This window comes from Orycteropus afer, unplaced genomic scaffold (assembly GCF_000298275.1).
Source record: "Orycteropus afer afer isolate SDZICR_OR568_19922 unplaced genomic scaffold, OryAfe1.0 scaffold00272, whole genome shotgun sequence".
NCBI lineage: Eukaryota > Metazoa > Chordata > Mammalia > Tubulidentata > Orycteropodidae > Orycteropus > Orycteropus afer.
Window position 1 is genome coordinate 4,559,700 of NW_006921859.1, and position 15,091 is coordinate 4,574,790.

Consider the following 15,091-nt stretch of genomic DNA (forward strand, 5'->3'; position numbering starts at 1 on the left):
GAAGTTGTAGTGAACTTTATGAATAGAGTCCATGTAAGGAAGGTTTCCTTAAAATAATGGGCTTAATCATTTAAAAATGACCTGAGTAGAAATATCTTATCCCAAAAACATTGTTGAATCCAGTTTTGAAGAAAGAAAAGATACTTAATATTTCAATCTCTGATTTTTGAAACTTTTGGTACATACTTCTTAGATGGCTGTAATTTAGAATTGGTCACATTTCAGATGTCTACACAACAATTGCATTCTTGACTTGTGGTATTGTGTTTACTATGCTGTTAACCTCCAGTCATTTTACTTATTATGCTTCTCCCCTCAGGTTTTTCGTTGGAATATACGCTGCACATTTATGGCGATTCTGAGCGTGAGGGCAGACTTCTGCCAGGCTCAGCACAGCATTTTCGCTGACAAGTGAGCTTGGGGGTTCTATGTGCCATAATTAACCTTGCCTTGAAGACTCTGGACACCGAGACTGGCCTCAGAAATAGTTGGCTTTTTTTTTTTTTTTTAATTGCAAGCATATTTCTTTTAATGACTCCAGTAAAATTAAGCTTCAAGTAAACAAAAGTGGAAAGCGACCTACTCTTTTAACTTGTCTCACTAGTGCCTAAATGTAGTAAAGGCTGCTTGAGTTTTGTATGTAGTTGGATTTTTTTGGAGTCCGAAGGTATCCATCTACAGTCATTGAGACCCAAGTTGAATTTGGATTCAAGTGGATTTGAAATACTTCTGCCATCTTGAAGAGAAGCTTCCTAAGGAGTAAACAGGTTGCATAGAGAAAACACTGATTAATAATAGGCATTCTAGTGGTCTTTTTAATGTTTTCTGCTGTGAAACATTTCAAGATTTGTTGATTTTTTTTTTTTTTTTTAATTTCCCCCATCACACTCACATACATACGCACGCTCACTTTTTATTTGCCATAATGAACCGTCCAGCCCCTGTGGAGATCTCCTATGAGAACATGCGTTTTCTGATAACTCACAACCCTACCAATGCTACCCTCAACAAGTTCACAGAGGTAAGATTGTAGCATGGTCTGCTTTCTGGATTGATTCATAGGTAAAATCTCATTAATAATTCATTCCTTTGTAAAGAAATCTCATATTACAAAGCTGTTTACTTAAGTGCTTGCAATGTGCGTGGTTATACTAGCACTTTTTGGTTGAATTGGGTGTTGAAGTTGTTACTGCAGATTTTTCAAGAACATTTTTAGAATGGAGGGGCATGTTAGAAATTTTCTGAGGAGCTCAGGTGGCACAGTGGTTAAAGCATTCAGCTGCTAACCAAAAGGTTGGTGGTTTGAACCCACTAGCCACTCTGTGGGAGAAAGGTGAGACAGTCTGCTTCCTTAAAGATTTACTACCTTGGAACCCCAGTGGGGCAGTTCTACTTTGTTCTGTAGGGTTGCTGTGAGGTGGAATCAACTTAATTACAGAGGGTTTGAGTTTTAGAGATTTTCAGGTACCATATTTTTTCTTGTATCTTTTCTGTATTTGTCAGTAGTTCTTTTGTCATATTATCAGATAATAAAAATAACATTGAACACTTACTTAGTATGCATCAGGCACTATGTATGATAAGCAATTTTAATATTATATGATTTACTTCTCATAATAAACATGAGGTATACCAAAAAAAAAAAAAAAAAACAAAAAACACTGCCATTGAGTTGATTCCAACTCATGGCAACCCCGAAGGACTGAATAAAATTGCCCATAGGGTTTCCAAAGCTGTAAATCCTTACAGAAGCGAACTTTCTCTTTCTCCTATGGAGTGGCTGGTGGGTTTGAACCCCTGACTTTTGGTAAAATTCAAAGCAATTTAGTTACTTCCCTAAAGGCACAGAGTAGGGGATAGAATTGGCATACTTAACCTACATCTCTTGACACTTAAGCCTATGTCGTATCTCAAATGTCCTACACCCTTGATGGAGAGCCACCTCAAAACTACTTAAGAACAGTAATCATCATATATAAGATGAGATATTAGGAGATGTAGAATTTTTTATTTAATTTATTTTGCTTTATTTATAGAGTAGATTTAGTGTGGATTTTAAGTCCATCCTTCTCATTTTACAGATGTCAAAACAAATGGAAAGAGGTATTGACTTGATTAAGGTCACAAATACTTACCATAAAAAATTTCTACCATAACCTTTCAATAAACAGTTACTATGGGAGTTCATTTTAATGGAATTTTAGTTGCATTTTGAAACATTTTTTAAAATTCCTGACTCGGTATAATACTTCCAACTTTCCTGAGTGTCTAGTATAAAAAAGCTTTTCTGTGAAAAAGAAAGTCCTTTAGCAATTTTTTACTCTTTAGATAACTGAATAATGATACTTCTTAGAGGATATCACTGTTCCTGTTTATTTAGACTTGTAATTCCCTAAGCTTCTTAACTTTGTGTACACAGTGTACAAGTTAATTCCAAGCCTGTATGCCCTCAGGTTGTTTAGTCACCTTTGAGCCTGGCTGAGTTATGTGATTCTATTTTCAGCCTCTGGATTCCTTGGCCATAGACTCCAAAAGTGGAAGAGGCCAAGGTCCTGCAACTATAAAAAGATGTTAGTGGCCCCTCGAAGATAGGTAGTCACTGTAGAATGAGTTTTAAAGGAGCAAAGCTATTATTGTATGTTAGCTAGCTTTTAAATATAATACCATTTTTTCTTAATTTCAAAAGTACTTGTATTGTTTCTTTATGAAAACTTTGGGTGTTTATTACATAAAAATCAGAAGATACAGATAAGCAAAAAGACAATTTAAAAACACCTGTTTTTAAATTCTTCTCTTCCCATTTCCCTCCCCTAGCTACCTTCCCTCCCATGAACTCCTCCCCCACCAGCTGTCTCCCTGTGCACCTGTTAAGCAAACCTCAGCCTACATGACTCTGAAGGGGGACACACATACCTGTTAATACCTGCCTTCCAGATGTTTTTCTCTGCATATATGTATGTATTTATAAATACACATATAGACAGGATCACTCTATACATTAAAAAACTTTTCTTCCCAACCTCTTTAGTATTTTTAAAATAGCTGTCATAGTATTCTACTCTGTGGATGTACCATAATTTATTTAATTATTCCTGTTTTTGGACAATGTTGTTTCCAACTTTTTGCCATTTTAAACAGCTGTGGTAAATATGCTGGCACCTGAATCTTTATGTGTATCTTTGATTATTTCCTTAGTATAAATTCCCAGAAGTAGAAATTGTAGATCAAAGTGTATATGAGCTTTTTTTTTAAAAAATTTTTATTGTGTTTGGATGAAAGTTTACAGAGCAAATTCACTTTCCATGTAGCAGTTCATACACATTTTGTCTCTTGACATTACTATAATTTCCTCCACAGTGTAACTGCTCTCTTCCTATTTCTCCCCCGTAGCTACCTCTTCCCTGTGTCCTTCCCACCCATTAACTCCTGCCCCCTGAGCTGTCTCCCTGTATATACACTGCCCTTCTGTTGTCCCATGATTGTCTCTCCAAGGAGTGTTTCTACTTAATATAAATGTTCAGCTCATATGCCTGTCTTTTGTTTGTCTGGAAGCCACAGGAGTGGGTTCAATTCCAGATGTGAAGGGCACCTAGGGGCCATAGTCTAAGGAGTTCCACCAGGCTCTGTTAAGCCAGCAAACCTGGTCCTTTTTTTTTTTTAAATGATTTTGAGTTTTGTTCCACATTGTTCTCCCACTATATCTAGGATCTCTTACATAGATCCCCATCCAATTGGTTGACAGTGGTAGCTGGGCACCATCTGTCTTCTGGTCTCATGGTCATATAGGCTGAGGCAAAGTGTATATGAACTTTTAAAGTTTTGTGTTACACTGTCAAATTTCCCTATAGAAAAGTTGAGTCTTACTCATAATTCCACTGGGGTGTAGTACATGAGTGTCCTTTGCTACATTGGGATCTATTTTGATCTTTGTTTAATAGCATAAGAATGATATCTTGTTTCAATTTATAATAATACATTTCTGAAGTTCTGGTTGCAGTTCCAAAAGCAAATCCTCTTGTTTTTTTTTTTTTTTTAAATAAAGGAACTTAAGAAGTATGGAGTGACAACTTTGGTTCGAGTTTGTGATGCTACGTATGATAAAGCTCCAGTTGAAAAAGAAGGAATCCACGTTCTAGTGAGTGTGTAGTGTTTTAATTTTTTACTACAAACGAATTGTACCTTTTAAACGTAGATGTTTTTAAAACTTGACACTTGGTAATTTTGCTTTTTAAGCTAGTACAATAGGAGATGCAATATTCATAGCAATCTTTTATAATTCCTTTGAATTAATGTTTTGCCATTCCATTCATTGTGCCCTTAAACTTTACAAATGTATTTTCAACACACAGAAAGCACACTTTATTGTGTACTTATTTCAAGAAAATGGAAATTTTCATTTTCTTTAGAAAACTAATGTGATATTTAGTTTTTATTTCTAGGCTACTGGTTTGAAGCTAATTGGATATAGTTTCCATTAGATACTCTTTTTTAAAAAAAAAAAAATTTTGTTGTGCTTAAGGTGAAAGTTTACACTGCAAATTAGGTTCCCATTTAACAGTTTCTACACAGATTACTCAGTGACATTGGTTACATTTGTCACAGTGTGTCACCATTCTCATTCCATTCTGGTTGTACCATTTCTAGTACTCCAGTTTGCCTTCCCCCTGACCTTCTCATCACTGCTGTAGAGTAATATTTGACCATTTGGTTGCGTGCATAAGCTCATAAGCTCCTTTTTAAAGGAGCTTATTAGTCATGAGTAATATTCTTTATTTTATGAGCCAATCTGTTACTTAGCTAAAAGATGGCTTTAAGTGATAATTTCAGCTTAAGGTTTAAAGTATGTCTCAGGGAGTGGTCTCAACCAGTCTAGTAAGGCTTAGAGTTTTTAAGAGTTTGAGTTCTGTTCCACTTTTTTCTCCTGCTTTATAATGATCTATCTGTTGTAGCTCTGATCAGAACAGTCAGTAATGGTAGGTAGCTAGGCACCATCTAGTCTGGTCTCAGGGTAGAAGAGGCAGTGGTTTGTGTAGACTTGTTAGTCCTATAGACTGCTTTCTTTTCTGAGCTTTTGGTTTCCTTCTTTTTTCTTCTGAACAAGTAGAGACCAGTAATTGTATCTTAGATAGCCATTCACAGACTTTTAAGACCCCAGACATACTTTCACATTGGGATGTAGACTCCATCAGACGTTGCTTTTTTTTTTTTAAGATTTTCTTGTGATTGGGTGAAAGTTCACAGCGCAGATTTATTTTCCATACAGCAATTCACATACACTTTGTCTCATGACATTGACTGCAGTTTCCCACAGTGCAACAGCTCTCTTCCCATTTCTTCCCCATAGTTACCTCTTCTTTGTGTCCTTCCCTCCCATGCACTCCTGCCCTCTGAGCTGTCTCCCTGTGCATACACAGTGCTTCTGACCATGATTGATCCTCTCCGAGGAGTGTATCTTCCTAATGTGAATGTTCAGCTCATGTGCCTATCTTTTGTTTGCCTGGAAGCCACAGGAGTGGGTTCAGTTCCAGACCTGAAGGGCATCTGGGGGCTATCGTCTCAGGAGTTCCACCAGGCTCTGTCAGACCAGCAAACGTGGTCCCTTTATTTTTTTCTTCAAATGATTTTGAGTTTGTTTCCACATTGTTCTCCCGCTCCATCCAGGATCACCTACATAGATCACCAACAAGTGGTTGACAGTGATAGCTGGGCACCGTCTGTTCTTCTGGTCTCATAATCATATAGGCTGTGGACTGTGTGATGTACCAGTCCCTTGGACTAACTGTTTCCATGAATCTTTGTTTTTCTTCGCTCTGGATGAGGAGAGACCCATCATTGCATCTAGCTGGCTGTTTGCAAGCTTTTAAGATCCTACTTGTTACTCACCAAAGTAGGAGGTGGAACAGTGTTTTTGTATAGTATGTTACAGTTGAGCTTGATTCCCCTGTAGCCATGGCCCTGAGCCCACAGGTCCAACTACTTGCTCCCTCTGAGTAGCTGGCTGTGGCCAAGAATTGAATACAACCTTGTCCCTTGTCAGCTGTACTATATACCTGGAATTCTTATAGAACATATAGATAGACTTGTGGAAACATTGTCTGCCAACCCTATTCATGGTCATGGGCACACTCCCTCCTGCATAGACATACCTAGTAGTTCAGCCTGTCCACCCACCTATCCACTCATAGATCAGCGTTTGCTATCACTGACAATGCAATACCGTATGGACAAAAGGGTTCATCTTTGTTGTCTGTACTGCCCATGTACCTCTCTATGCCTTTGTCTTCCTCAGTGCTACCGTATTGATCACTCATACTTGGTACATTGTCCTTCCCCTCAATACTTGTCTCTACCTATCTAGTGGTATTCCCTCCCTTCCCCTCCCCCTTCTGGTAACCAACAAAGAAAATTTCCTTCCATATATAAACCTTTCTTTGACTTTTTACAATGATGGACTAGTACAATATTTGTCCTTTGATTGACTTACTTCACTCAGCATAATGTCCTCCAAGTTCATCCACGTTATGTGATGTCTTGCAGATTCTCTGTTATTCTTTAGGGTTGTACGGTATTCCATCGTGTGTCTGTACCATAGTTTGGTTATCCATTCTTCTCTTGATGGGCACCTAGGTTGTTTCCATCTTTTTGCTATTGTAAATAGTGCTGTGATGAACATGGGTGTGCATATATCTCTTCTTGTCCTGACTACTCATTTCTTTAGGATACATATCTAGTAATGGAATGGCTGGGTCAAATGGTATTTCTAATTCCAACTTTTTTAAGAGTCACCATACTGCTTTCCAAAGTGGTTGTGTTGTTTTATAGTCCCACCACCAGTGTATGAGAGTCCCAATCTCTCCACATCCTCACCAGCATTTGTTATTTTCTGTTTCGTTGAACTTTGCTACTAGTGCTGGGGCAAGATGGTATCTTACTGTTGTTTTGGTTTGCATCTCTCTAGTGACTAATGATTGCGAGCATTTTTCTTCATGTGTTTGTTGGCTGCCTCCATCATACGTTGTTAAGTCACTGATGGACATATTCCCTCCCACTTTGCAAGTGAAAGATTAATTACTTAGTATTTTGTGGATAACTTCTAGGGGGAAAAAGCTTTGGGGAAAATGATAGAAAGGTGAGGGAGAAGACACTTTGCTCTGAAGTAATCAGTATAGTTCTGACATTTTTTGGTAGATTCTGAGAAGTTTGTGCTTGATACAGATTTCTTGCATATTTAAATTGGATCATAAAGTGATTAGAATTATTTTAAATTATTCTTTAGTACTTAAATATATGGTTTCATTATAGAAAGTAGGAGCCTCATATTAGATAAACGTTTTATACCTTCTTCCCTAAATAGTTGTCTGAATTGCAGGAGCAGCTTTTAGAAGCATGTAATGAAATGACCTTATAATCTTAAGTGTCTTAGAGCCATTTGATTTGATTGTGGGAAAGCAAGGAAGTAGGAAGAGAACTGGAAATTCTTAAGTAGTCAGATTGATGGAAAGTAATAAGGAGATATGGTACCAAGTTGTGTTCATACTTAATATTGATAGGTAGTTCTATAGACTTTATTACATTGGTCAATGTTTGGGAAGGTAGTTTATGCAAAGAGAATAAATACTCTGTTGGTAAGGCAGTCACTTCATATCTGATTCATAGAGGTTCCTTTACCTCCTTTTTGGGTAAGGGTAGAAAAACACAAAGCTAAATAGGCAAACATTTTTTTAAAAAATGTGTTTTAATAGTATGGCATGATAATAATTTGCTTGCATTCCCATTTTAAATGACATTAAGGTCCCTGGATTGGGAATTGCTAGGGATTATTTAAAACTCATAAAATGCATCCATGTTTTAAAAAAGACAAAACAAAATTTAAGCATCTGAAACTAGTTGAATAGAAGTCATCGTGTCCCGTGTCCCCCCCCCCCCCATGTTGTGAGAATGTTCATCAGTGGGCAGATGAAAAGTCAGTGTGTTTGACACATGGCAGGGTGAGAAAATGAACTGCAGATTGACCATGCTCCGTTTGAATCAGTAGTGTTGGTACGTGTCTTTGTGAAATAGAAATAAACTGAAGAACTTGAACTAGCTTGTAGAAGATAATGGTAGGTCTAAGATTTGTTCCAGGCCTTTAAATCTAGGTTTTTGCCTTAAATACCTGTGATCATCAAATAAAATTAAAGGTCTAACTTAAGCTTGGAAAAACAAGGACATTTAGAATTAAGCCTGGAATGTCTCTTCTTTTCCCCAGGCATAGAGATTTTTAGATAGATTATTAATGTACTTTTGCCAGGTGAAGAGGGTTTGGAGCACTTGACTATAAGAGAATGTCTCCAAAATAAGGTCTTCAGTCCTTTGAATATTTCTGCAAATCTGAGACACATTGGTGGTTTCAGCTTTGTCAGTTTGAGGTTTAGATATTTCTAAATCATTGATTTGTTTGATAGAAATTCCTTATATGAGTAAGTGATACATGTTTTGTTATTGTTTCTTATCTAGGTGTATTTTAGGGAGTATCACAGGAAGAAAGCTCTCAACTAAGGTGGCTGTGGGTTTTACTAACATGCCACTAATATACCTATTTACAATCAAACTCTGTAATAGTGGTGTTTATTATAATAATATCTGTAACAGACCTTTAATTATTAGCCATAGTTGACAGCTCACATGTAATGTGTTGTCCTGGCTAATGGGCTCCCTGAATCACGGCTTTGAAACGGTTCATTCCTGTTCAACCCCCTGCTGAGCTTACGTTTCCACTTCCACCCCAGGTATAAGATCTGCGCCTGGAGATCTTGTTAAAGTCTGATACATATATTTGGGTGGAAATGCAAATTCTTTGCAGGAGTTCATACTGGAATGAACCAGTTCAAAGCCCTGACATGAAGTGTCCTAATGGTCCCAGTAATGACTGCAGAGTGAGTTTAGTGTTCACTTTTCTCTTTTCTACTCTAGTGTGTCTTAATGTACCCTTATTCAATCTCATTAGAATAGACTTATAGTTTTTTTTTTTTTTTTAAATCCCAGTGTTATTACTTTTCTCTCCTTAAGCTAGATGGGAAAAGAGGGTATGTAAAATGTGAATTTCCCCCCTTTCTTTCTTCAAAGCTGATTATGTTGCTTTTACTACTTCCTGCTAGGTAGGAAGGATGTTAAACTCTTACCTATACTGTGAATTGGTCTTAAATTGAAAGACAGTCTGAATCAATGAATACAAATTTTTTTTTTTTTTGGTTCAGGAAGCTATCATGTGGCATTGTGTTTGTGAAGTAGGCTACTTTTAATTTAGGCAGGGCTTTAAAAATATTTGGCACTTGGTTTTTTTGTTTTGTTTTTTTAAAGATATATAAACACAGACAAAGATAAAGTATGTTTCTGTTATGATCTCCTAACTATTGAAAATTTCTTGTCAGAGAGCCTTTCTCCAGAGAAAAGTTGTCATAACTTAGAGCCATTTGGAGGATAATCCTCAAAAATATTTATATGTAATAGTGAAACACTAGTTATTACACTTCTTTGTCAGAATGTACTTTTATATCATATTTATGTGTGTTGTATCCTCTCTTTGTGTTGGCTTTGAGTACAGTTTTCTCTATTATATCTGATTACTACTATATTTGGATATAATATTTGGGAGATTCCTAGCCTCTTCTCACTCTGATAAAAGAGATTTCTATATGATAAAATTAGAGGCTTACAATACTGACTACATTTCATTGAGAAGGATACTTTATTTGGCAAACTTGAATTTAGATCTTGGATCAGTCATTTTTCAGTAGCAACCAGAACTGTGTTTTTAAGAATATGTAAAAAAAAAAAAAAAAAAAAAAAAAAAAAAACCCACCGTCATTGAATTAATTCCAATTCATAGTGACCCCCATTGGGTTTCCAAGGCTACTTCTTGGAAGGAAGGTTGGGCAGTCTACTTCCGTAGTGATACCACCTTGGAAACCCAAGGAGAGGTCGCTATGAATCGGATCCAACTCTACAGCAGTGAGTTTGGTTTTTTTGGTTTGAATCTTTGTAGAAGTAGATTGCCTCATCTTCCTCCTGCGGAGCAGCTGATGGATTTGAACTGCCAGCCTTCTGGTTAGCAGCCAGATGTCTTACTCAATATGCCCCCAGAGCTCCATGTAATAGTAGTATAGTAAATTCAATTAAATCTACTTCCATAGTGATATTGCCTTGGAAACCCAAGGAGGGGTCTCTATGAGTCAAAATTGACTCGATAGCAGTGAGTTTGGTTTGGTTGTTTTTTTCTGTACTATGTACAGGTATTGTGCGTTAGGATGCACAATAGGAAAAAAAAAAAATATATATATTATCAATTCAATATAAAAGGTCTTTTCTTTCTAGGATTGGCCATTTGATGATGGAGCTCCACCTCCTAATCAGATCGTAGATGATTGGCTAAACCTTTTAAAAACCAAATTTCGTGAAGAGCCAGGTTGTTGTGTTGCAGTGCATTGTGTTGCAGGATTAGGAAGGTAAGTTCTTAATTTTTTATCTGTGAATTCATTATCATGCCTAAATAAGTCAGCTGAAAGTTTCTCTGTCATTCATTACACTAAAAATAATATTAAATTGCCTGAAAGGAAAGGAAATGAAAGTAAAAACTGGTGTAATGATTTCTCGAAATCCAGTTTTTGTTTTTTTCTGGTTGTCTGATTCTGATGGCATAGTAGATTTACTGGGTAATGGTTCAGAAGTTGTTTTAAAACTGATTTAATGGAATTATCTTTGAGCTAAAAATACGGTCTTAATTCACTGTTTTTTTTTTTTTTTTCTTTTCCTTTCAAGTAATCAAAAGGTTCAGGTCATTGAAATGGGCAACAAAATTACAGTTATTTTAGAGCTTGAAGAATCTACACATTTTATTCTTGAACAGGGATGAAATGGGAAGTTACTAGGTAGAGAGCAGATGGTTGAACTTTAAACTGAAAGGAGATGTATGCAGAGTGAGAGTTGACTTTGATTTTAAAAAACTGTTTTTCTCTAGCATTGCATGGACTGGTGTTGCAACACATCAGCAGCAGATTAAATGCAAATTTATGATATGCACTTTGACTTAAAACATAGTGCAGGCTGATATTGCCGCTACGTAGTGGTGACTCAGGCTATTAGCTCTGCTCAGCCCTTGTGTTTACTGTTTTCCTTTTATGCAGTTTTGTATAGTACATTTTTTTAAGGGTCAGAATTTCAGTCCTTATCCTGAAGCTGAGAGTAGTGTTGTAACTTGGGGCAGTTTTGTAACTAGTAGCTGCCCTAGTTAGGTACTGCAAAGTTGGTGTCTTGTAATGTTGTTCTTTTCTAAGTTGTGATTTGGCTGAAAGTTTGCAGAGCAAATTCATTTTCCATATAACAGTTTGTACACATTTTGTATTATGACATTGGTTACAATCCCCATAATGTAACAGCTCTCTCCATTTCCTCCCTTTGTTACCTTTTCCCTGTGTCCTTCTTTGGAATGCATTCCTACCCTCTAAGCTATCTCCCTGTGCAAATGCTGCCCTTTTGATCTCCCATGGTTGATTGTTTTAAGGAGCATACCTATCTGGTGTAAATGTTTACTTTATATGCCTGTCTGTTGTTTGGCTAGAAGCAGCAGGAGTAAGGTCAGTTTCAGGCCGGAAGGGTGATGAAGGGCCATAGTCTTGGGGGTTTTTACCAGTCTTGGTCAGACCAGTAAGCTTGGCCTTTTTTTTTTTTTTTAAATTTTTTATGATTTTGAGTTTTGTTCCATGTTTTTCTCCCACTCTATTCCAGGATCTCCAATTTTGATCCCTTTCTGAGTGGTTGGCAGTGGTAGCTGGGTACCATCTAGATGTTCTGGTCTCAGGTTTCATGTAGACTGAGATTTGCCTGGCCCACTAGTCCCTTGGACTAGTTATTTCCACATGTCTTTGGTTTACTTCACTGTTCTTTGCTCTGGCCAAAGAGAGACTAATTGTTGGATCTTAGATGACCATTCACAAGCTTTTATGACTCCAATCACTACTTACCAAACTAGGATGTAGAACAATGTTTTTGTGTTAGTACGTTATGCCAGTTGAGGCTTACTGTCTCCCACGACCATGGTCCTGAGCCCATGGGCCCATTGACTCATTCCTTCAGGGTGGTTGGCTGTGGCTAAGAAGTTATCATAACTTTGCTTTGTTAGCTCTGTTACATACATGAACATTCTTAAAGCACATACAAATACAAATGTAGAAATATCTGCCAAATTTATATATAGTCATGAGTATATACCCTTTTGTTTAGACATACCTGATCATTTAGCTTTTCTACCTATGTATCTGGTAGCATAGTGCCTAAGGCACTTGACTGCTAACCAGAAGGCTGGTGGTTCAAACCCACCAGCCACTCCTCAGAAGGAAGATGGGGCAATCTACTTCCATAGTGATACTGCCTCGGAAACCCAAGGAGGGGTCGCTATGAGTCGGGGCCGACTCGACGGCACATAACAACAACAACAACAACAACAACCTATGTATCTACCTGTAGATTAATGTTCTCTATTACTGATCATGTAGTACTGTGTATGTAAGTGTTTATCTTTGTTGTTTGTACTTCTTATGCACCTCTCTGTGTCTTCCTTTTCCTTAGTGTTACTGTGCTGGTCACTCGCTTTTGGTATATTGCCTTTCCCTGCACCTAAATCAATACTTGTCTCTTAACCTATCTAGCAGTTTTCCCTTCCTTTCCTTTCCCTTCCTGGTAACCAACAAAGAAAGTTTCCTTCCATATGTAAATCTTCCTTTGACTTTTTACAATAGTGGAGTAATACAATATTTCTCCTTCTCTGATTGACTGATTTCACTCAGCATAGTGTCCTCCAAGTTTATCTACATTATGAAGTGTTTCGTGAACTCTACATTATTCTTTAGTGTTGCATAGTATTCCATTGTTTGTATGTACCATAGTTTTGTTATCCATTCCTCTGTTGATGGGTATTTAGGTTGTTTCCATCTCTTCACTGTGGTGAATAGTGCTGCAGTGAACATGTGTGTAATGTAGTTTTTTAAAAAACATTATTTCTTTTGTTAGAGTTTAAAACAATATATAGAAAACTGTTCCTAATTAATTCTCTGTCATTCTCCTAGCTCACCAAAAGGATTTGTTAAAGAAGGATAGCACCTTTTCACTATTTGATGAGGAAATGATATTAATACTGATTTGGAATGAAAATACTGAGGCACTAGAGATAATAAATTTGGTCATTTATTGTACTGTGATAATGATTAGAGGCCAGGGAAGAAGATTTGATACAATGATGAGAAAATTTTAGATGTAATGGTTTAAAGACTAAAGTTCTCTTAAATACAGGATTAGGGTTCAGTGCTTTTCTAAAAACAGAAAATACCATAGAAGCTGTTAGAGTGATAGAGGTATTTTACTGTAGGAATATAATCAGATAATTTAGTATACAGGAAAAAGGCAGGCTCAAAGCTTATCTTTGTTTAGGATATTTCAATCCTTTAATTCTAAAGATTTGTGGATATTTACAAATGGGTTTTTCTCTGCAGGGCACCTGTACTGGTTGCACTTGCTTTGATTGAATGTGGAATGAAGTATGAAGATGCTGTTCAGTTTATAAGACAGTGAGTATGGAGTTTTATGGTCAGAAACACATAAAATAAGATCATACATAAAGTATCCAGTTGTATAGGATAATTTGCTATTTTTGACTTAAAACATTGTTTGAAGATATAAAAAATTAAGATAAGAGACTCAGAATACTATTGGCTCCAAGATTTAAAGACTTTCTGATTTGGGTGGCAAATTTGGACATTGAATATCTCGGAATCTTGAAAATGAATAGCTAGGTAATAGGGTCTCCTTGTTCTAGTGTCTCTTTTCATGGATGTCCATACTTTCCAAATGTATCTTTAATATCCCTATGACTAAGAGACAAGGAAGAATCTGCAGAGGAGCAGTTAATCACTGGGAACTATTAAGTGACCTGTTCAGGCACAAAATCAAGATGGTGGTGCCCAGACAGAATCTTGGCATGAGTTTGGAATCAGGCTATGTTATTTTGTTGACCACAATTCTTTGGCAATTATTATCTTGCCCTTTCCCTTTCAATCCTTTCATTTAGAGAGAAAAAAGACTATTTGTGACAGAGGGTATATATGGTATATACGGTAGCAGCTCTGGGAACATAATGTATTTCAAAGAATGGTTCTAAATATTTTGAGCATGCTTCTTCCTCTTAATACAGTTTTCTGTAACATCCTGGGAGCTCTGGTAGCATAGTGCCTGAGGCACTTGACTGCTAATCAGAAGGTTGGTGGTTCAAACCCACTAGCCACTCCTCGGAATGAAAGATGGACAATCTGCTTCCATAGTGATACTGCCTCGGAAACCCAAGGAGGGGTTGCTGTGAGTCAGGTCTGACTCGATGGCACGTAACAACAACAACATAACATCCTGAATATATTTGCTACCAATTCTAATCTGAAGAATGTATTAATCTAATTGTAAAGAGAATAGTCAGATATCTGTGGATAAACCATTCTGATTTTTACTAAACCATTAATAGACTCTGGTGAAAGTCAGTAAAAAAGATTAATCTCTTCCTTCTTCCAGGAAGGCTCAGAAACTTGAAGTTGCAAATCAGCTATTTCATTGCAAGAAATGATGTGGTATGGGAAATATGTTGGGTTTTAGCTGTGTAGAGTTAGTTAGAAGAGCCATAGGCCCTAAAGAATATGCATTCCTGTGAATCAGGCTGCTGGTTTTTCACAAGTTGCCATTCTTGTATTTTCAGGAAAAGAAGGGGAGCATTCAATTCCAAACAGCTGCTTTACCTGGAGAAATACCGACCTAAGATGCGATTACGCTTCAGAGATACCAATGGGCATTGCTGTGTTCAGTAGAAAGAAATGTAAATGAAGGCTGACTTGGTTGTGACATTTAGAGGGAACTCGTGGTACCTGGAAATGTGAATCTGGAATCTTAACTGTGTCATCAAAGTAGTGATGGATTCAGTACTCCTCAACCACTCTCCTAATGATTGGATAATAAGCAAACAAAAAAGAAATCCCTCTATAATGTGGTGAATAAAATGTGTAAGAAAGGAAAAAGGGAT

General features: G+C 36.9%; 1 protein-coding gene across 1 annotated transcript; it reads left to right on the forward strand.

Moving 5' to 3' along the window:
- Positions 1-925: 925 nt before the first annotated feature.
- PTP4A2 (protein tyrosine phosphatase 4A2) lies at positions 926-14,879 on the forward strand. The gene is made up of 5 exons (XM_007950461.2): positions 926-1,021; positions 4,043-4,135; positions 10,354-10,484; positions 13,524-13,598; positions 14,771-14,879. Exons 1-5 carry the CDS (start codon positions 926-928, stop codon positions 14,877-14,879), a joined length of 504 nt encoding a protein of 167 aa, XP_007948652.1.
- Positions 14,880-15,091: the final 212 nt, after the last annotated feature.